The sequence below is a fragment of the Salvia hispanica genome, chromosome 1 (genome assembly GCF_029641045.1).
Source record: "Salvia hispanica isolate PSC_SH4W2 chromosome 1, Shi_PSC_v1, whole genome shotgun sequence".
Taxonomy (NCBI): domain Eukaryota; kingdom Viridiplantae; phylum Streptophyta; class Magnoliopsida; order Lamiales; family Lamiaceae; genus Salvia; species Salvia hispanica.
The window spans coordinates 67,022,744-67,043,782 of NC_142692.1; the positions used below are offsets into that span (position 1 = coordinate 67,022,744).

The window sequence follows — 21,039 nt, forward strand, 5'->3', positions numbered from 1 at the left end:
TCTATTATTTTAAAAATTTGAATTAAAGTATGCATTAATCACATTTATTGTTCCAAAAAATAAAAAAATTATACATAAATCATAAATATATGACCACAATATTATACACTTTCCATGTACTATATATGCATCCATATATTTTAATTAAACGCATAAATAAACCTATTTTTTTCCAAATAAATTAGTTTTTGGTTATACAAAATTTGGTCACATAGAATTTTTTTATATATATATATAAAGATATAATATTCTAAATTCTAATTGAAAATCCAAAAATCACTTCATTATCACGCATGTAGATATTATTTCCTTGTAATGATATAGTTCGTCAATCACAAAATTGCAATTTACTCTTCAAAACGTTGGTTTTGATATCATATCGATAGATAACAATCATAAAATTCTTGTAATGTACTCGTCATAATTGTACCATGTCATCATCATATTAATACTCATAATCTAAAAATAGATGAGAGATAATACAAAATATACTTCCATAATTGCATCTTAGGGGAAAATTTTTAAATTACCACGACCAAAATGTTTTTTCTCCAGATTAATAAAGACTGACTGATTTTACTGGAATCCAAATAGTATTTATCACCATAGATAAAAATGACCATAAAATCAATGAATTTTGATAACACAGAGCATTTAGGTGAGAGATGCTAATTCTACTATTCACTTTATTGCATCTGCTCAAATGGTTACACTTGTGAGCAAATGTGTACACAAACAAGCTGCACCAAATCAAACCACTTCTGCTATTCCTCCAAATTTCATTCTTAAGCTCAAGAATGCAGCAAAAGCCGGCGTGTAACGTGCGAAAAAACTAGACGAATCCTGGTTATTTACATGATTCAACCTTGCAAGGAAAGCAGTCCTCACATTCTTGATCCACATTTTCACCTGCTAGAAGCTTTCCGGGTACGATGCCCTCGTTCAACACTGTATGGAGACGTGCGTGGGTGGAAACAAGATAGATGCCGATTACTCAAGTCTACAACAAAACTTGCCCTTCTAAGACGATCTGCGCCACTGGTTTTTTCCTTTCTTATTGAAGGGACTCCAGCTTTTCCTACGCTTTGAAGTTTCACAAAACAGTCCGGCCGCCAGGGCTTGCTGGAGCCACATATCAAATTCATCCTCTTCGTCAGTCATCTCAGCGTCCAAATCCCATGGATACCGGCTCGAGTTTGACCTCTGAGTTGACTTCTCCAATCCAACCATGTTTACATGGAAACTCGGCCTGTGGGTGTTGGCTCTGCAAGACATTCCCTGTATCTCCCACCAAATTAGCAAGTACAAATGCTTGACTCCGTGTATTTTCACATACGAGAAGATACAGGCGAGTGAGTGCAGAAATAACAGACTAACTTACCTGACATGTAGCCCACTCCGACACATCAAAAATCTTGCTTTCAGCACATACAAAAGCACGAGGTATTTCCACCTACATATGAAAGACATAGGCAGCCGCAAATGAGAAAGAGAAAGGTGGTACACAAGCATCCCCAAATCAAGTAGATTTCTAAACAAGAAGGGTTAATACTCAAAGCTACTAGTGAGTTTCAGCTAGCTTAGAGCCCAAATCAAGAAGTAAGATATTTTTAGTGACTACAGCATGTAAATTTCAAGCTATACCTTTTGCAGCCGATCAAACACAAGTGAGCCCTTGTTCTCAACCCATCCATCGCCATCTTTAGCTTGATGATACAGGCAGCAATCCTACACCCAAAAACCATAATAATTGGTATAGCGTACAAATCAAATGACAATAACTCTGCAAGTTTTAAAGGGGTTTTCAAACCTGACACCATCTAGCTTTCGCCTTGGTTCTGTTTGTACAAACCCAAATATGAGAATTGCCACACTTGGTGCACTGTATGCGCCTTGACTCCTCAGAGCAAAAATCAGTCGTCTGCATCATGAAAAATATAATTATCTATTTTCTGCCATGCTGACACAGATTATCCATGATACACCATAGTCCAAGAAATAAGCGATAATCAAAGAACAAGACACGAGAATCCATAAAGACATCCCCCAGTGGTGCAAAGTTCAAACCCAAATTAAAACGCATTCTAGAATTGAAAACCTACGCCGATGCGCATACAGTGCAATACATATTTAATCAAGCTTTACCTGATAAGATGTGCTAGCTGATTTCTGCATAACAAACTTTGATTCTTCTTTTTTGAGCTGCTCGTCATAGTCCCTCTTCTTCACAGCATCAGAAAGAACCTACAAATATTGCCAACATCAGCTGCCAGCAGAACTTATACCCACATTTCTTTCTTTTCAGGAATTTCTTGTAGATAATAAATATGAAAATTTACTCACCTCATATGCACATTGAAGTTTCTTAAATGATTCACTTGCAAGTGGACTTCCCATATTTTTGTCGGGGTGCACAAGCATGGCCTGAAGATATGCAAAATGTGAAGTTGCATAAGAAACTGATACCAAGCAGTTATTCTGAGGGGAATAACTGATACCACAACCAAGGTATTAGAAAGATCATTTGCATGAACAAAAATCAGACTCGCATACCTTTTTCCGGTATTCCTTCTTCAATAATATAACATCAATCTTCTTATGGCGGAGAAACCCAAGGGCTTCATAGTGATTGCCACTACTTAAAATCCTCTGCATCTCAATCAGGGAACTTCCATCTTCTCTAACCACAGCCTTAGAAGCAACTTCTTTTGGCTTTTCAACAATCAGTGAAGGACTAGCAGGCTTAGTGGCTGATTTACATGATTTTAGCTTCTCTTCTTCTGTTTCTACTTCAGTAGGAGGAGAGTAATCACACTTGGTGCAAAAATCATCTTCTGTAAATGACTCAGCTTCCTTATGCTCCTCAAAATGAGTACTTTCACTTAAATTATCACACCACTTGATTAAATAGTTCAACACATCATTAGATAGGAACGCGAGATTAATTGCGAGAAAAACTCCAAGCCATCCTACTTGGCTTTTGACGCAATACATAGAATACAATGTTGCCATAAACACCACCAGCCGCGCGTGATTCAATGAAAACAGATAGCCTGCATACCCAAAGTCTTGATGTTATCAGCAGATTCTACAAGAAAATGCTAAAATACTGGAAAAGGTAGAAGCAAGAGAAAACAATTCTAAGAAAATTAATCACTCTATAGTCAAAAATCAATTACAGGTAAAATCAGTCATTTGGAAATGTTCCTCTACTTATTTTGAGAAGCCAATTAGTAGGTAAGTTCCAATTTGAATATTCAACCTAAAGAGCAAGGACTAAGGACAAACCAATATTTACACTGAAGATGATAAACGAATGAATCTGAAAATGGAATAGATATAAGAACTAAGAACAAGATAGAAGAAGGCTGAAATAGACTTGAGGAAGAGTGAACTGAGTTCGATATAATCATAAAGAAGCGAGGCGTACCACCAACTATAAACAAGGCACCAGTTATCCAAAAGTTAGCATACATCCATAAAATTAGAATGGCAAACAGCCCCACAATAAAAATTCCAGGAGTGTAGCCTAAATACTGAACAGCAGCCCCAGCCGCTCCCTGCAAGCACACAAACAAACAGTGAGTAGTCAAAAGTAGCTGCTACGTAGGCCACAGTACACTTCGGCAGAGTCTAGAGATACAATTGTAGGAAAAAGTTTAGCATTACTATATTTTCCTACCATAATACATAATCAAAGGTAAGTGAATAAAATTGTGCCAAACCAACTAATGCTGCACTCTTTCACAAAATTCCTCGAACCTTCTAAAGAGCAAAAGATGGGCAATAACCAATTTTACCACAAGAATAATAGAGACATGCCCTCTGTAATTGCCCAAACACTATATGATCAAGCATGAAAGTTTCAAAAACAAATCTTCGATCTTCACAGAGAAAGAAAGAAAAAACATTTCTGCAAATGATAAAGAAGAATCGCCCCTTATTTTATTTTCATTTTTCTGCCGGGGAAAAGGGATGGAGACTCCCCTATATCTTTTTACTGAATTAGAAGAAGTTTCTCCAAATGACCCCTAAATTTAACTGATCCTGCAAACTCCAAGATAACGCTCTCCTCCCACATCATTCAAAGTCCATGGAATCACAAAATATTTTATTTAGATCAATCACATGTTTCCCATAGACTCAAAAAAAATCAGATCTTGGAAATCTCAACCAGCTAGTACATAAATATGCATCACAAAACAAGCAATTCCAAGAATATTGATTTGACAACTAATTAATGAGACTGGAAAACATACCATACTAAGAAGCACATATAGAAGACATGACATCGATGTCAAGCTCAGGAAGCAACTCCACATTATGACAAGCAGAGCCGCCGATCCGAGCCCAGCAAAAGACTGGAATCCAGAAATAGAGCAGTTTTTCCAATACACCAACAAGAACAGAAGACCTCTCCCGAATTTCGCACATCCACAACACACCATCGGCCAATGCCGCTCCTTGAAAATCCCAATCTTGTCTCTTAAACAGCTCAGACCCGTCCTCGCCACAGAATAACAGTCCTTCGATTGCAGCCATTTCCACCCCTGATTGAACAGCCCAATATCCTCCATCGCCTAAAATCCCTAAAATGTACTGACTAATAAACAATAAACACAACCGCAAAATGTGCGATGCGGCATCTCCTCATCTGCAAAGCATTTCCTAAATCTAACTTAGTTTCAGCTACTATAAGTCGGCAAAAGCGATCCCAATTGCGAATCGACAGAGTCTGAGCAAACAAAGTGGCATAAACAAGAGCGACAAAAGATCCAGAATATTCCTTCTCCACAGAGTTAAATAAAGGATTCAACAGCTCCAAGTTGGAAAATTAGCAACGAAATCATACTTAAAACACCACAATTAAGCTTCACATGTACGTCTCCCAAAAAAGCAAAAAATCCCAATAAATGAACTCACGGCATTTTCGCTTTCTTGACCCCCTTAAAGCAACTAACTCCCTCCAAAATTGAAGAAGAATTGCACCAACAAGTAAGGGGAAAAGTCGATTAAATCACCAAAATAGCTGAAAAATCGAAACTTTGAGCGAGTGAACGTGAAGTAGAAGGGAAACAATGTGGAGAAACTGCTGATAATCAGTGGCTCATGGGAGAAAAAGTTGGAACCCTAGGCTTTTATTCGCTTTACTCAGAGAATGCCTGTGAAAAGTAAAGTAAAGGGAGAGATTCAAAAAGGAGTCCTGAGAGTGAGACAAGCAGTGATGATGAGAGAGAAAGGAGTGGCCATGGCTGTGGGGGAATTTTTCATTTATTTATGGATTAGGGTTTAATTAGATGGGGTGGGACCCATTTAAGTCGTTCTCATTCACTACTATTGTTGATTAGGGTTTAATTAGATGAAGTGGGACCCATTTAATATTAACATTCATATTTCTGGTTTTTGTACGTGTTGGTAGCCAACTACTTGGTCGCTGTGAAAATTACTACCTCCGTCCCACTTTAGGAGTTCCGGTTGAGTTCGACACAGATTTTAAGAAATATAAAGGAAAGTTGGTAAAAAAAAAAATAGCGGAATGTGGGTCCTACTTTTATATATTAGTTTTATAATAAAATGTGAGTGGAAAAAAGTTAGTGAAATGTGGAGTCTATTATCAATTATGCAATATTCTAACCGGATCATAAAGTAGGACACCCAGAAGTAGTAAACCAGGACTCTTAAAGTGGGACGGAGGGAGTAATATTTAATGCGAATACTCACCATTTTCTAAACTAAATTTTTTTCTTCATTATATTTATTCCTATAGGGCATAGGCTATATTTATAATGTATTTATATTTTATAGAGATAAAGATAAATATCTTACGAAATCATATCCTAGTTGCTCTTGCAAGTGGATTTCTTGCAAGTTACTACATGTTTTCAATTATTTTAGATGTTGATTAGTAGTCCATTAGTAGTCGATCTTATGTTTTGATGGGGCAATTTTTTTTCTCTAAAATTCTAGGCTTATAATGATGCTTTACCGATGATATAGCTAGTTTGGTTTAAAAGTATTTCGCATTTTATTTTGTAGATGTGCTATGTGTTTTTTATTTGTTGGATTTTACTTGGGAAATTTTGTGATATTTTTAATAGAGTGATATACATAAATAGTGCTTGATCTTTCACTTTTGCACATAAATCTTTGTGATATTTCGAAAGGAAGATAAAATACTAAAAAGAAAGAAGAAAATGAACAAAAAAGAAAAAAGGAGAAACTAAAGAAGAAGAAAAAAAAAAGAAATGGAGAAAAAAATAATCACATATTTGGTATATATTATTTAATGGAAATTTCCAAAAATATCCTCCATAACAAAATAATCACAAGTTTGGTATCTAGGGTTATTTTTGTCACTGAGTACCAAAAATGATATAAAATAAAGATCAGATACCATTTGCGTGCGAAAGTGAAAGATCAGATACCATTTACGTAGTTCACTCTTTTTTAATATCACTTTGTAGAAAATCTTGGAAGGTGCTTGGATTATTCTAGACTTAATGCATCAACATACTCGTTGTACATTACTGTAAAGATATAAAAAGAAAGTTGTAAATATTAAAAGTAGCCATTTTTATGACATAAAAAACAGTTTTGCCCTTAATTGGCAAGTTCAAAACCTAATTAACAATATATTATTAGTTGTAAATTGCCGATTTTCAATGATGACTATTTTTATGTTGGTGGTCATTTATACTAATTGGACATAATATAATGAAATAAAGAATCTGTTGGGTGCAATCATATCCCACATCGGATGAGTGAGGGAAGTTGGATTAGTATATAAGTGTTATCCACCCTTAATTAATTTGAGCTTTTTTGAAAGTGACCCAAAAACAAATCTGTGCGGACTTGATCCAAAGCATATTTCTAGGAAAATAGTATTATTACATGATAAACTAGTATACTACTCATCAAAAATATATTCAGTTGTAAACTGGAAAGACCAAGCAAAGAGACTCTACGTGGGGAAAAGGCATCGACTTTGAAAAAGTATTAAGTCTATGGTTGACATTTACCAAAATCGCAGCTTGTAATTATAAATGGTATACTTGTAGTAGAAATTAAATATATTACCAATCAAAAAAATCAAGAAAATATTCCATTGCTTACATAAAATAATTTACATCATCACATGAATACATAATGAAGGATGGAATAAACTGACCCAATCATAAATCGTTGTTCCATTTAAAAAATATTTATGGCTTTATCATAATTGATTATTGAGCTGGCTGTCAACGACAACAACTAATTTGAATTTGTCGTCTAATTATTAGTATTATTAATCAGAAAAAAAAAAAAGAGAAGTTGCCCTTTCTATGATTAATGGATGCTGTTTCTCTTTGAAGCAACAAATAGTGTGTGATTGCAACAGGATTCAACTGTAAAAAATAAACTATTAGTTGACCTTTACAATTGACAATTGCCATTAATGTGTTGGAGAAGTCATATTGCATTTTATTATAATTTCAAATTTTCAATATATATGTATATCCACTGCAAATTGTAGTAGATTATTCACTGGCGATTATATGACTGGGCTTTTAAACCTTTTTTGATGGATATATAGAGAGAGAGGTTGACTAACATATAATATTTTTAGAGTTCAACACTAATTATTTTCAATTTTTATATTATAGTGGATTTAACATCTGATTGTTTATATTCTTGGTCATGAATTAAAATCTCATAAGTGCCAAAATCGTATAGTTTTCAACATTATTTTATAGTCGAAAAGAAATTTGTAGCCTAACATTTTTTTAACACAATAGAATAGGTCATATAAAATGGTTAATGTCCAAGGCCAAATATAATTCAAATTCACCTTTTATTCTCTAAAAAAACAAACTCTACTTCAATTCTTATGAAACAAACTCACATAGACAAAACTTAAATCACACAGTTATCTCATTTTCAAAAATTGGAAAAAAAACAATCTAGAGCAAACCAACCACAAATTTTTCAAGAAAAGTAAGAAAAAAATGTCTTAGCTGACAAAAATGGAGGTGAAGTGAGTGTCATGTTTTGATGTTCAAGTCCATGAAATCAAAGACCAACCCCCCCTGGCTTCGTGATTTCATCTTCATCAATTTTCCCCCCCGGTAAGCATCGAGACAACACTCATCATGGAGGGTCGAAGCTCTGGAGAGTCCTGTGTGCAGAGCAGACCGATCTTCAAGAACTTGCAAGCCTGCTCCTCATCAAAGCATCCGTCGAGCCATGGGTCCACTAGTGTTACGAGCTTGTTTCTCTTATAAAGGTTCCATGCCTGCATCCACACATACAAGAATTTATAACAAATATGACAAGATTCTTCTCAAGAAAACAAAAACAAAAACAAAACAAACGTGACGAGACTTGTGCAATTATGTGAAAATTAAGTTGAACGCTACTTGATAGCTCGTGTTTGCAGAGTGTAGCCGTCGTTAATTCACATTACAAGGACGCAAGGAGAGCTTTTCAAAGAGATGATAGCAGCAAAGTTGATGAGGTTTACCTTTTCAAGAATATACTGCTCTGCTACTGGTAATCGGGTATTTGTATTGCGTCTCCCGCTGACAATTTCCATAAGAAGAACCCCAAAACTGAAAACATCGGCACAGCTTGTCAACTGACCACTCATCGCGTATTCTGGTGCCAAATAACCCCTGCAATAACAGAAAACATGATCACAAGTTCATACAACACAAGTGAATGAGATGTGGCAACGTACTTGGCTCCACGAGTCGTGTTTGGAGGCATGAGCTTGGTAAGACCAAAGTTTGAAATTTTTGGGGTCAGGTCTTTGTCTAGAAGAATATTGCTTGCTTTGATGTCGCCGTGGACGATATAGGGTCTAACTTCCAGATGAAGATAGGCAAGCCCCTTCGCAACTCCCGTGCAGATCTTAACTCGCGTTTCCCAGGCAAAATAGATGCTACCACCACCTGCAGATAATAAGAATGAAAACATAGTTATTTACAATCACAAGGACTAAAACTCTCTACGAGGCATTACCAACGAGTGTCGTTGCTAGACTGTCCATCTCTAGGTAACTGTAAACAAGGATTCTTTGATTCCGTTCCACACAACAACCATAAACTTCCACCAAATATTTATGCTCTATGTCTGAGATCACTTCAATCTCCGTCAAGAACTTCTTCACTCCTTCAGTCGAGTCAGCAGAGAGAACCTTAATCGCGACCACCTGCCCATCCCTAAGTGTTCCCTATTCATACAAACACAATTTCTGTCTGTTAACTAATGCAATGAAAAATACAAGACAATAACACTCTTTTACCTTATAGACCAAACCACATCCTCCCTCTCTACTATCATTGGTTGGAATTGCTGGCTTCTATTTATATATACCAAGAGAATTTCAGTCAGAATTCTAAAAGAATATAAGTGGATTCTGTTAACTAATGCAACTACCTTACTCAGGGAACCAGATCCTCCCTCATCAATTCTGTTCCTTGGACTAAAATTATCAGTTGCAGTTGCTAGCTCCTCGTACGAGTATAGAGTAACATTTTGCACCCTGCGACCGCTGTGAATGATTTAGCTTCATTAGTATCAACAGAAAGATGATATAAGTAATAAAGCAAATGTGAACAAATAAGCAATTGCAGCTTCAAGAAATGTGAAAATGTGAACAAATAAGAAAATGATTTACCATTTCCAAGCTCGGGATAGCCTCTTGCTGAGTTTGTCCAATTTTGGAAAGTAGACAGCCCATAACTATCGAATTCACCAGTGACTTCAGCTGCAGATAGAATTATAACTCAAAACTTTTAGTTAAAATTACTATATACCGAGTTCATTCCGGGAGCTACTTAGGATGCTAAAATGGGCTTCCCTCAATTCAACTAACATCCTAGTAACCGCAATGTACATGCATTTCCCAAATATCTACAACAATAGGGCTATATACGCATCACAATACTGCGTAAAAACGCCCTGCTTGAGTAACAGCGAAACATTAGACGCTCTCACAAGAGAACAAAAGGAAGCCACATTTATCCAAATCAATTAATACATGTAGTAATTGAACTAAAACATCTATCAACATCAACATCAAGAAATGCAACAATAGATTTGAATATATACATCAAACTCTGCTTTTTTTAGACAACTGATAATGACAATTTTTATATGAGATCACTTCCCAATTCTGAAATAGACAGCATAATATTAACATACCTAAAAATAGATTCTAATCATAAGCTGGCCTACAACAAATTATTTCCATAAATCAATCAAAAACACACAAAGCCAATAAATAAAGGGATAAAAATCCCTTGATCAATGAGTAGCTGAAACAAGAGAGAGATTAGTGGAAACAGAATAAATTAAAGATAAACAGCTGAGATTAAGCACCTGTAGCTGAGAACAGAAGAACCTCGAAATCTAGAAGGAGGGGCCAAATTTAACTAGAATTAGAGATACTTGTATTTTCTTCCAAACTTGTTTGGTAAGTAATCAATAATTAATCATGGATAAAACTAAAGTACAATTAAATTAGTGTTTAAAGTTAAACGCGTATTCCTACTCACCTTATTTCCACTGTGTGTCACACTCACACCCTCCTTTAATTTTTCTTACTATACAAAACATAAATAATTATAACATTTTTTAAAATATATAAATTTGGTTTGATACACACATAAAGGGAGCATACCACATGATACCTGTTGTGTTTGGCATATGAATATAACTAAAATTAGGAATATAATGGAGTTAATCACATATAAATTTTTATTTTTAATGAACTTGGTATTTTTCATTAAAAATAATTTACGATTTAATTAGAATATCTCGACTTTATGAAGTCAAGAGACCACTTTTGAATAAAAGATGTGGAGTGAAGAATATAATTTGAGCAATTAATCAATATAGCTTATTTTTTCCACAATGTATTTGAGTTCACAAGAGTGCGATCATATCATAACTCATATCTACGTGATAACCTAATAACCCTATCATTTTATGGGTCAAAAGTATCATTTTTACTAAAAATGATATTTATACACGATAAAATGATATTTTTTCAGCATGCATAAAATGATACTTTTATTCTATAAAATGATATTCTGTTCCATAAAATGATATTTTTCGTCCATAAAATGAGAGTTATTAGGTTAACACCATAATATGGGTTATGATATGATCACACCCCTGAGTTCACATTCCCCATCCATCTACAGATTTAATTTGTTTTGTTTAATAATTGTATGGAAATACTTATTTTGTTTTGTTTAATAATTGTATGGAAATGCTTATTCATGGCCACTGCCAATAAGAATTCAATTCTGTCATTAGTCATTAAAAATTGCAACTATTTGTGATCTGACAAGATTTCCATTTTTAACAACGTTATTACAATAAGCACGCACGAGGTGTTCAGACTGAAACATTTGTATGTAAAATACTACACATAATATGGTTGATAATGATATCATATCGAAAATCCAACGTAGGATTAATTACTAGCTAGTTTTCATTTAGAAAATGCCTTGTGCGCCATAAGGGAATTCCCAACCATGTCCCCAATTCAGGCTTCAAGTCCCCTCCACATCATCATTCTCCTAAATTTGAGTCACGGACCACAACTCTTCTAACCATGCAGGTCCCATTCCGGGCCACAACTATTAAATTACACTATTCACAACTCTAACCTATTTTACTTGTAAAAATTCAAAATATTGAGCAATTATAATATGAAAATATCATTTTTAATTCAAAAATAATAAATTATAAACTAAAAAAAAATTAAAAATTAGAACAAGCAAAAAAAATGCAACAAAAATTTAAAATTAGAAAATGCAACAAAACCCTAAAAAATCAGAAATTGGGGCAACGGGTCACGGCCTGCTTCACCTCTAACGCCGGGCCGGGACTCTCGAATTGTGGCACGGGCACGCCTAACCCTGAGCCGGGACCGTCCCAGCCCGGAAATCTCCTCCGTTTTGACGCCTGCGTCCCGAGCCGGACCCCAATCGCGGCCCGTCCCCTCCGCGTTGGGTATGCTCTAATAATGATCAGGAGTACTTCAAGTAATTATAATAGTCACGTTGCAATATATTTTTAAAATATACAAGATGCAATAAATTCAAGTTTGAAATGCCCGTAATAATTAATAAAATCATGGTTTTGGTGGAAATTTGGAAATCGCTGTAGTTTTTAATTTTCAAACAAAATTTAAATCATCATATTCTACAAATATGAGGTAGATGATTCCGGGGTAAAATAATAAAAATGACCAATTTGAATTTGTGTCTAATTATTATTAATCACACAAAAAAAAGTTACCCATATGGATTCTGTTTCTCTCTGTTATTTTAACCGAGTAAAATATTAGTTGACCTATACAGATACCAAGTGCCATCATGTGCTGGAAAAGTCAATTTTTTTTTAATTTTAATTTCAATATATATGTATATCCAATGCAAATTGTAGACTAGCGTTTGTTTAAACTATGACTGAGCTTGAAGGCATTTTTTTAAGACTAAAATATTCTTAGAATATGAATCAATTTCCATTTTGATTTATAGTGGATTTATCAAGATTAATGTCTACAAAGTGAAATGCAACAACAGAAATATACGCCCTCTCACCAATAATCAATTTTGCAATAAAAGGTACTGCTAATTTACATAATTTCACATGCAGAGGTTCCAAATTTATAGAAGCAATTAATTTTACATAGACAACTTTATTTACACAGATATCTCATTTCATGAGAATCACAACCTATGAACAAAACAAGGAAAATAAAAAAGAAGAAAAAAGTGAACAGCACAATCTAAAGCAAGCCAGGCACAAAACTGTACAAAAAAACCAAGAAAATTTCTCTTACAAATAAAAAATCAATCCCTCAAATGATAAGAGAAGGTAGCATGAGAAGAAGGTGCAGAAGTCCATGTCGATTTCTCCACGCTATCGGAGCCCGAGGAGTTGAAATTGGACGACGTCTGGTGCGCGTTGTCAACCTTTGGCTTGGGATCGGTTTTGATCTTCAAGTCCATGAAATCAGAGATCAACCCCGGCTTCGTGATTGCATCTTCATCTAAAATTTTCTCTCCCGTAAGCATCCGGACAACAGTCGACATTGAGGGCCGAAGCTTAGGAGAGTCCTGCGTGCAGAGCAGACCGATCTTCAAGAACTTGCAAGCCTGCTCAGCATCAAAATCTCCGTTCAACGCTGTGTCCACTAGCAACACGAGCTCTTTGCTCTCGTAAAGTTGCCACGTCTGCATCCACAAATACATGAATTTTAGTAATCAAACATGCTTAAAAACATGACATCTAGGGAGACTTGTGTAGTTATATGAGAAAATATCGAGCGAATAAGTTAAAACAACGCTACTTGATAGTTCGTTATATGGTTTACCCTTTCGAGAATATACTGCTCTGCTATGGGTAATCGGCTATTTGTATTGCATCTCCCGCTGACTATTTCGATAAGAAGAACCCCAAAGCTGTAAATATCTGCACGACGTGTCAAGTGCCCTCTTATCGCGTATTCTGGTGCCAAATAGCCTCTGCAATGACAGAAACACATGTTCAGAAGTTAAGACGAGATTTTGGATTCCAAAAACATCGAAGCCATTGGATTCAATGCTGCAACTTACATGGTTCCCGCAACACGCGTACTAACATGAGTCATGTTTGGAGGCATGAGCTTGGCAAGGCCGAAATCTGAAATCCTCGGGGTCAGGTCTTTGTCTAGAAGAATATTGCTTGCTTTGATGTCACGATGGATGATACGTGGCCTAACTTCCTCGTGAAGATAGGCAAGCCCCCTAGCAACTCCCGTGCAGATCTTGACCCGCGTTTTCCAGCTAAAATGGATGCTGCAGTGGCCCCCACCTACAGTTTGTTAGAGATCATCAGACAAACTTACCTAGTAAAGAAAAACTAGATATTTACTATAACAAGGCATTACCAAGAAGTGTCTTTGCTAGGCTGTTATTCTCGAGGTAGTTGTAAACGAGGATTCGTTGATTCCGTTCCACACAACAGCCATACAGCTTGACTAAATTCCCATGCTCTATGTCGGAGATCACTTCAATCTCCGTCAAGAACTCTTTCACTCCTTGTGTCGAGTTAGCAGAGAGAACCTTAATTGCAGCCATCTGCCCATTCCTAAGTTTTCCCTATTTATCACAAGAGAGTTTAAGTCGGGATCATGTACAGTCGTCGCCTCCAGTGCAATGAAAACTACAAGACGAGACTCTTTTACCTTATAGACGGAACCAAATCCTCCCTCCCCGATTTTATTCTCTGGACTATAATCATTGGTTGCAATTGCTAGCTCCTTGTATGAGTATAGAGTAACATTTTGCACTCCTGGGAGCTCTGTAAATTATTTAGCTTCATTAGTATCAACACAAAAATGTGACATGAAAAACACAATAATAAGTTCAAAAATACAAAGAAAATGTCAGCAAGTGCAGCTTCAAGAAGAAGTAGAGAAGTAAAATGATTCATCCAATACATAAATTCAAAACTATTAGAGATTTACCATCTCCAAGCTCGGGATCGCCTCTTGCTGAATTTCGTTCGAATAAGAATGATAGACAGGACATAACTACCGGATTCACCGACGACTTCAGCCTGCTATAGCACACACAGATAGATTGCTTCACAATGTAAAAACTGCAACAAACAAAAGCTATATAAATCAGAATTAACTTTTTGTAAAAATCATATATATTGATTTCATATAGGTAGCTATATAAGACATCTCAAAGGATAAACACAATGTATGTGGATTTCCCAAATATCTACGAAAATAAAGCTACGTAAAACACCGTGCTTGAGTAGTAGCGAAACACTAGACGCTCGCATAAGAGAACGAAAGGAAGCCACATTCATCAAAATCAAGATAACTACAACAACAAAAAAAACACCCTTTTAAATCAAAATGTTCATGTAAGCCACAATTTGACTAGCTAAACATCAATCAAAATCAAGATATTCAACGAGAGATTTGAAATTATACATCAAACTCTGTTTTTTCAGACAACTGATAATGAAATTCTACATGAGATTACTTCCCATTTCAGAAATAGACAGCATAATATTGACAGATCATGTAACACACCTAAAAAATAAATATTCTACATAAATCAATCAAAACTCACATGATAACCTCCTCGACACTAAAATTGCAATGCCATCCCACCCAAAAACACACACCAAAAAAATAAAGGGATAAAAATTTAGTCTAGATAAGAAAAAAATCGAGTAACACCTTGATCAATCACTAGCAACTCAAACGAGAGAGAGATTAGTGGAAAAGATTAAGCACCTGCAGCTGAAGTAAGCTCTGAAATCTTGATTGAGGGGAAATGAACTAGAGTTGAGAGGAGGGAATGGAATAAAATAAAGCAAATTAAAGTCTCCGGTGATTAGAGAGAGTTATTATTGTTCCAAACTTGTTACGTACTAATTTGAAATGTAAGGAACTTAGGAACAAGTTAATCAATATTCAATGATGGATCGAAATAAAGTAGAATGAGAATATTGAAAATTTATTTGATTTGGGTGGAAGAATATGAAAGTCAACCACGGCGGGTGACCAATTCTCCACGTGGGCCACTTCGTTTTCACACCATTACGTTTACTTAATTAAATTAATTCATATAGTATAAACACTCATTTTTAATTAACTTGAATTTTATTCAAAAAGAACGTTCAATTTAATTGCTGTCATACTCCCTCCGTCCCATTTTAGGAGCATCGGTTTACCTTTTTTAGGTGTCACACTTTAGAAGTCTCGATTAGAATATCTTATAAATGTAATAGGCCTCACATTCTACGAACCTTTTTCCACTCACATTTTATTATAAAATTAATACTCCCTCTGTCCCATAAGTGTGACATCTTTAGTGGGAGGAGGGGGTATAAAAAAGTAAAACTCAAATGAAATTTCTGAAGTGGGACGGAAGGAGTATTATATAATATAAAAAAAAAAAAGATATACTATGAATCATTGAATAGTGAGAAGGGATTATGAAGTTAGTAGACCACTTTGTGAGTAAGAGATGTGGTAATTTGCTTTGTTATTATGTTTACTAGTAGTATTCACGTGTAATAGTTGTATGGAAATATTCTTTTCCTTGACCCCTAACAACAAGAATTCCATTTTCAAACGTTCAACCTTAGTAATACCAAAATGCTCACATGATGTGTTCATACAATTTTTTTTCTCTAATAATATAAGGCTATAAGCTATTTTTATTTTCTTGACCTCTGACAAGAATTCCACTTTCAACAACGTTAGCCATATAATAAAATATAATAATGCACACACGAGGTGTTCAGACCCAACTCAAATTTCCTAATATCTGAAATAGTAGTAAAACATAACATTTGTATATATTATATCAAAAATCCAACGTAGGATTACTAGTTTCGTATCAATTTGCAATTTATTAAATATTGAGCCTAAAATTTCATTTTAATTTATTTGATTGGGAAGAGGCTCAAAATATATGAACGCATAGAATGTTGCAGCAATTGTGATAACGTTTTAACCTGAAGAAGCAAACCATAGAAGGAGCGCCACGTGTCTCGACAACGGAAGGGAATGGATCCCATGCTGTGCTTAAAACACAACCATTAGTGAATGAAACACAACTTTACTTATTTTTATTTTATTTTATTTTCCATTTCTTTTTTGTTTAATTGCGCATGTAGAAATAGCACAGCACCTGTTGTGCACAGCAGGTGCTGATCCATTTCCAAACAGTTGTATCTACGTGAAACAGCAAGCACAGTGATGAGCTCAGACACACCTTATGGTTTAATTTCTGTTTTTCCTTAATTGATTAATTCATTAATTATTGATTTTGTGATGGAACTGGCGGCGGCATGGACTTGAGAAATGGGTCGACGCCCTTTCTGGTGGGCTCCGGTAGGATTAGGAAGCCCACCGGAAAGGGCATCTACCAATTTGTCCACAAATACGGTGCTAACGTTGACGGCGACAGGTGACTTATAATTGTATATAGAGGGAACATCTTTTTTGGTCCACGAATTTTGCCAAAGTATCATTTTAGGTCCGTGAACTTTGAAAATATCATTTGAGGTCCATCAACTATGAGTTAATCATTTGAAGTACTTTTTTACTATTTCCAAGTTTTTCTGGATGAAAATACCCTCAATACCTTAAAAGGTATATATTTTTAATAAACTTATCATATAGTACTCATATTTTTTATGAATATCTTTACAATATATTTTTGACGAATTTTCTAAATATAATTTGACCTTCAATATTACTACATCCGTCCCCCAAATTTTGACACACTTTGACCCCGCATGGGTTTTAAGAAATGCAATGGAGAGTGAGTTGAAAAAATTGGTGGGATGTGATTCCTACTTTTAAAGTATTAGTTAATAAAATGTGAGTAGGAATGAGTTAGTGGAATATGCGGTCCACTACCAAAAATGGTAAAAAGTGAAGTGTGTCGAATTTTCAGGGACGGACCGAAATAGTAACTGTATCAAAATTTGGGGGACGGATGTAGTATCACTTAATTTTGTGACATACAGGAAAAGATCCTTATTCTTTTATATTAAAGAATTTTAAAATTGAATAAAGAACTTTTCTTTAATAATAAAAAATTGAATAAGGATCTTTTCTTACATGTCACAAAATTAAGTGATAATATTGAAATTAAGTGATAATATTGAAGGTGCAATTATATTTAGAAAATTCATCAAAAATATATAGTAAAGATATTTATAAAAAAATATGAGTATATGATAAGTTTATTAAAAATATATACCCTTAAAATATTGAGGGTATTTTCGTACAGAAAAATTGGAAATAGTAAAAAAGTACTTTAATTAATATTAACTTATAGTTGGCAGACCTCAAATGATATTTTGAAAGTTCACGGACCTAAAATAATACTTTGGCAAGGTTCATGGACAAAAAAAATATTCCCTCTTGTATATAATATGAAACAGATTTTAATTATGAAAGTTGATTTAATTTTGATTAGTCTACTACGTACAGTATAAAGTTTCTAAACAGAATCTAAAGGTTTTATTTTCACGCAATTGCTAGATCGTGTACAAAACGACATATTTGTAGATTTTGAATTGACGTCGTTTTATTAAGTTGAATATTTTTTCCTTTCTACCTTTTGATCATCTTCTTATTTCGTGAATTGATGAGACATGAGAATTAAGTTGTTTTTGTGAACGGATGAGACATAGGAAGTTGTGAATTCATGAGACAGATTTATAAAAAATATTGAATTTTCATAATTTAATCTTCCCTACTGAAGAGTACTTAGTATGAATTATTTTCTTATTAGTACGATCCTAAAAAGTATGAAGTTTCTAATTTTCGAATAGTTAAACAACGCATTACTCCCAACATTTTATTTAAATATGTATCATTACACCACACTACTTATAATCCAAAGCTCACTCTTTACTAGGGATGTCTATTCAACCCGAAACCCGTGGGTCGGCCCAAATAGCCTGGTAAAATGAGCGGGTTAGGGCTGTAGTTTTATAACCCGAATACAAAATGGGCTAAAGGGGTTGACCCGAATGGGTTGACGGGTTAAACGGGTTGGCCCGAACGGATTGTGGGTTGGCCCAACGGGTTGCAACTTTTAATTAAAAAATATTGAGTTTTAGGGCGTTTTTATATTTTTTAATTTCATGTGACACAATCATTAGTCTTTTTCAATTTACATTCCACACGTTTCTACTCAATCCCATACTATCAACTTTCAAGTTCCACCTCAACTCATTATTCCGTTGTCCCATCACCTGGCATTATTGTTTTACTACCACAAATTAAGAATTAACCCATCAAAATCTCAATATATTTATCATTTTAATAATTATTCATGTAAGATATGATTTTTAATGTTAAAATAATTAATTATGACCAATGCCAAAATAATGACACGAACACAAGCTTTAATTGAAATTAATATTTAACATTAATTTATCTTTGTTTAGATTATAGTTGATTTAGATGAAAGACTTCTCTCCCAACTATTGAGGAAAACTATGAAAAATTTGAAGATTTTATATGATTCTATCACTAAGAAAAAAAAAAATTAAAATCATTTTATTGAAGAAAATTTGATTACAAGAGATTATTTTTGAAAGTTCTTAGGTCCGAATAGCCCGATGGGTTAGCCCGAAACCCGGCGGGTTAGGGTTAGGGTTGAAAATTTATGACCCGAAAATTCCATAACCCGGATAGACCGAACCCAAATAGCCCGACAACCCGAGTGGATTGGCCCGAACCCGAACGAGTTAGCCCGATTGACATCCCTACTCTTTACTAACACTACTTACACTATACTTTATCTTCCTCTCTCTTACGTTACCACTATACATTAAAATTGAAAAGTCGTACCTAACCAAATTTTCATATAAATAATTCATTATAAAATTGATTTGTTTTATTTTTTCAGTACTTGTTCCTATAATTCTGAAATTTTTGTTCATGTACTATATTTTTTGCTTCCTCTCTCTTGTTTTAATTTTTTTCTCCCCCGATATAAATTTCTGACTCCACTTTTAATCAATATTACGAGACTAATCAAAATTTGATCAAATTTTGTGATTTAAATTAGTATTATCTGATTATCTCGTTTTATAGTAATGGTGATTTTCAAATTTCAACTAATGTTGAATGAAAATGGCATATACAGCCGTATCTATGACCGGAATGATTTGTCCCCAAGTGGCGATGTCTATGTCGGAGGCACCACGGGCTAGGCCATATGGGCGGTCAGCCTCCTCGGCATCCTTGCCGGCGGCGTGCTTCTTGTCTACAACACCAGTGCTATATATCTTTTGATCATACATATTTATGGTTTACTTCAATTATCTTTATGGTTTACTTTAATGGAGGAATCACAGTAGGGGGTGTTGTTTCTCACATCCCAATTTTTTATACTTAAAATATACTCTTTTCGTTCCATAGTAATAGAGTCATTTTGTCATTTTGGTATATTCCATAGTAATAGAGTCATTTTTTTTTAGTAAAAGTACAATTTTTTCCACATGTACTTTACTCTCTCTTACTTTATTCTCTCTTCATCTATCTACCTTTTTTCATTTTTCACTTTACTCTCCCTTTAGATAATCTCCGTGCCGAAAAGAAATGTTTCCATTACCATGGAACGAAGAGAGTAATACTTAAAGAAAAAAACAAAAATTTTTAAAAAAATGGGATGTGAGGAACAACATCCCCTGCTGTGATTCTTCCACGGCAAGAGATCCAAGCCCAGTATTCTATGCTGGCCCAAAATTCCCAATCATTTCAACAAAATTATGATAAATATTCTAGCACAATCCAATCCAATACACAACCCAAAAAATTAAATGGAAGTGAAATCAACAAATATGTGTCATATATGTGTTTATTTTTTTTATCATGGGCCACCTGAGGAGTTTATGGGGAGGCCCAATGGGCTGTAGCGGGCTGTGCAATCTTTGCAGAAAATAAATTTTATAGAGTATGACGTGTTAATTTTCGGAGATGGATAAAAATGTGAAGGTTTTAATTTTGCACTAAATAATGATGATATCATTTCAATTTTCAAAATTTGTATTACTGAATAATGAAATTTGTGCAAGATTCAGCTATCTACCGTTTTAAATATGAATGGTTATAAGATTGAGAAAGTACATAAAAGAGAATTCATCACAAACCGGTGGGTGAATTGAGGCCAATAACTTTTTTAATATGGTTTTGATATTAAATCTAGACTAATAAAAAATACAAATAGTTATAATCTGTCAAAAATAATGGAAGCTCAAAGTGACTTTGACGTGATTAATGTATTCACACTAACAACAAGAATCTGATCATGTTATGGATTATGGAAGTTCTATCTACCTTAGCTACCAAATAACAATATATCTATTGAGGTTTATTGTTTTTAATTGTTATCAATTTCTACTTTAACTACAACCATTTCTTATTAACATTAGTGATGATGTTTTTATCATTTGTATGTATCGATTTATTTAACAACGAAGTATTCTATTTTAAATCAG

The 21,039-nt window shown here is 34.5% G+C and overlaps 2 protein-coding genes and 1 pseudogene across 3 annotated transcripts; all 3 read right to left on the reverse strand.

Moving 5' to 3' along the window:
* Nucleotides 1–616: 616 nt before the first annotated feature.
* On the reverse strand, nucleotides 617–5,240 carry LOC125223372 (uncharacterized). Its single transcript, XM_048126494.2, has 9 exons — nucleotides 4,260–5,240; nucleotides 3,431–3,560; nucleotides 2,554–3,053; nucleotides 2,344–2,424; nucleotides 2,146–2,244; nucleotides 1,811–1,921; nucleotides 1,645–1,728; nucleotides 1,382–1,453; nucleotides 617–1,278 (listed from the first exon to the last, which is right to left on the reverse strand). The coding sequence occupies exons 1-9, from the start codon at nucleotides 4,575–4,577 to the stop codon at nucleotides 1,021–1,023; spliced, it is 1,653 nt and encodes a 550-aa protein (XP_047982451.2). The 5' UTR covers nucleotides 4,578–5,240; the 3' UTR covers nucleotides 617–1,020.
* A 2,618-nt stretch (nucleotides 5,241–7,858) lies between these two features.
* Nucleotides 7,859–9,806, reverse strand: LOC125217634 (cold-responsive protein kinase 1-like; annotated as a pseudogene). Its single transcript, XR_016134351.1, has 8 exons — nucleotides 9,798–9,806; nucleotides 9,659–9,723; nucleotides 9,418–9,532; nucleotides 9,284–9,340; nucleotides 9,001–9,211; nucleotides 8,717–8,930; nucleotides 8,501–8,651; nucleotides 7,859–8,272 (listed from the first exon to the last, which is right to left on the reverse strand). The product of XR_016134351.1 is annotated as a cold-responsive protein kinase 1-like (transcript).
* A 2,827-nt stretch (nucleotides 9,807–12,633) lies between these two features.
* On the reverse strand, nucleotides 12,634–15,463 carry LOC125185175 (cold-responsive protein kinase 1-like). The gene is made up of 7 exons (XM_089056605.1): nucleotides 15,299–15,463; nucleotides 14,510–14,643; nucleotides 14,228–14,343; nucleotides 13,931–14,141; nucleotides 13,617–13,854; nucleotides 13,376–13,526; nucleotides 12,634–13,235 (listed from the first exon to the last, which is right to left on the reverse strand). Exons 2-7 carry the CDS (start codon nucleotides 14,571–14,573, stop codon nucleotides 12,852–12,854), a joined length of 1,164 nt encoding a protein of 387 aa, XP_088912731.1. The 5' UTR covers nucleotides 14,574–14,643; nucleotides 15,299–15,463; the 3' UTR covers nucleotides 12,634–12,851.
* Nucleotides 15,464–21,039: the final 5,576 nt, after the last annotated feature.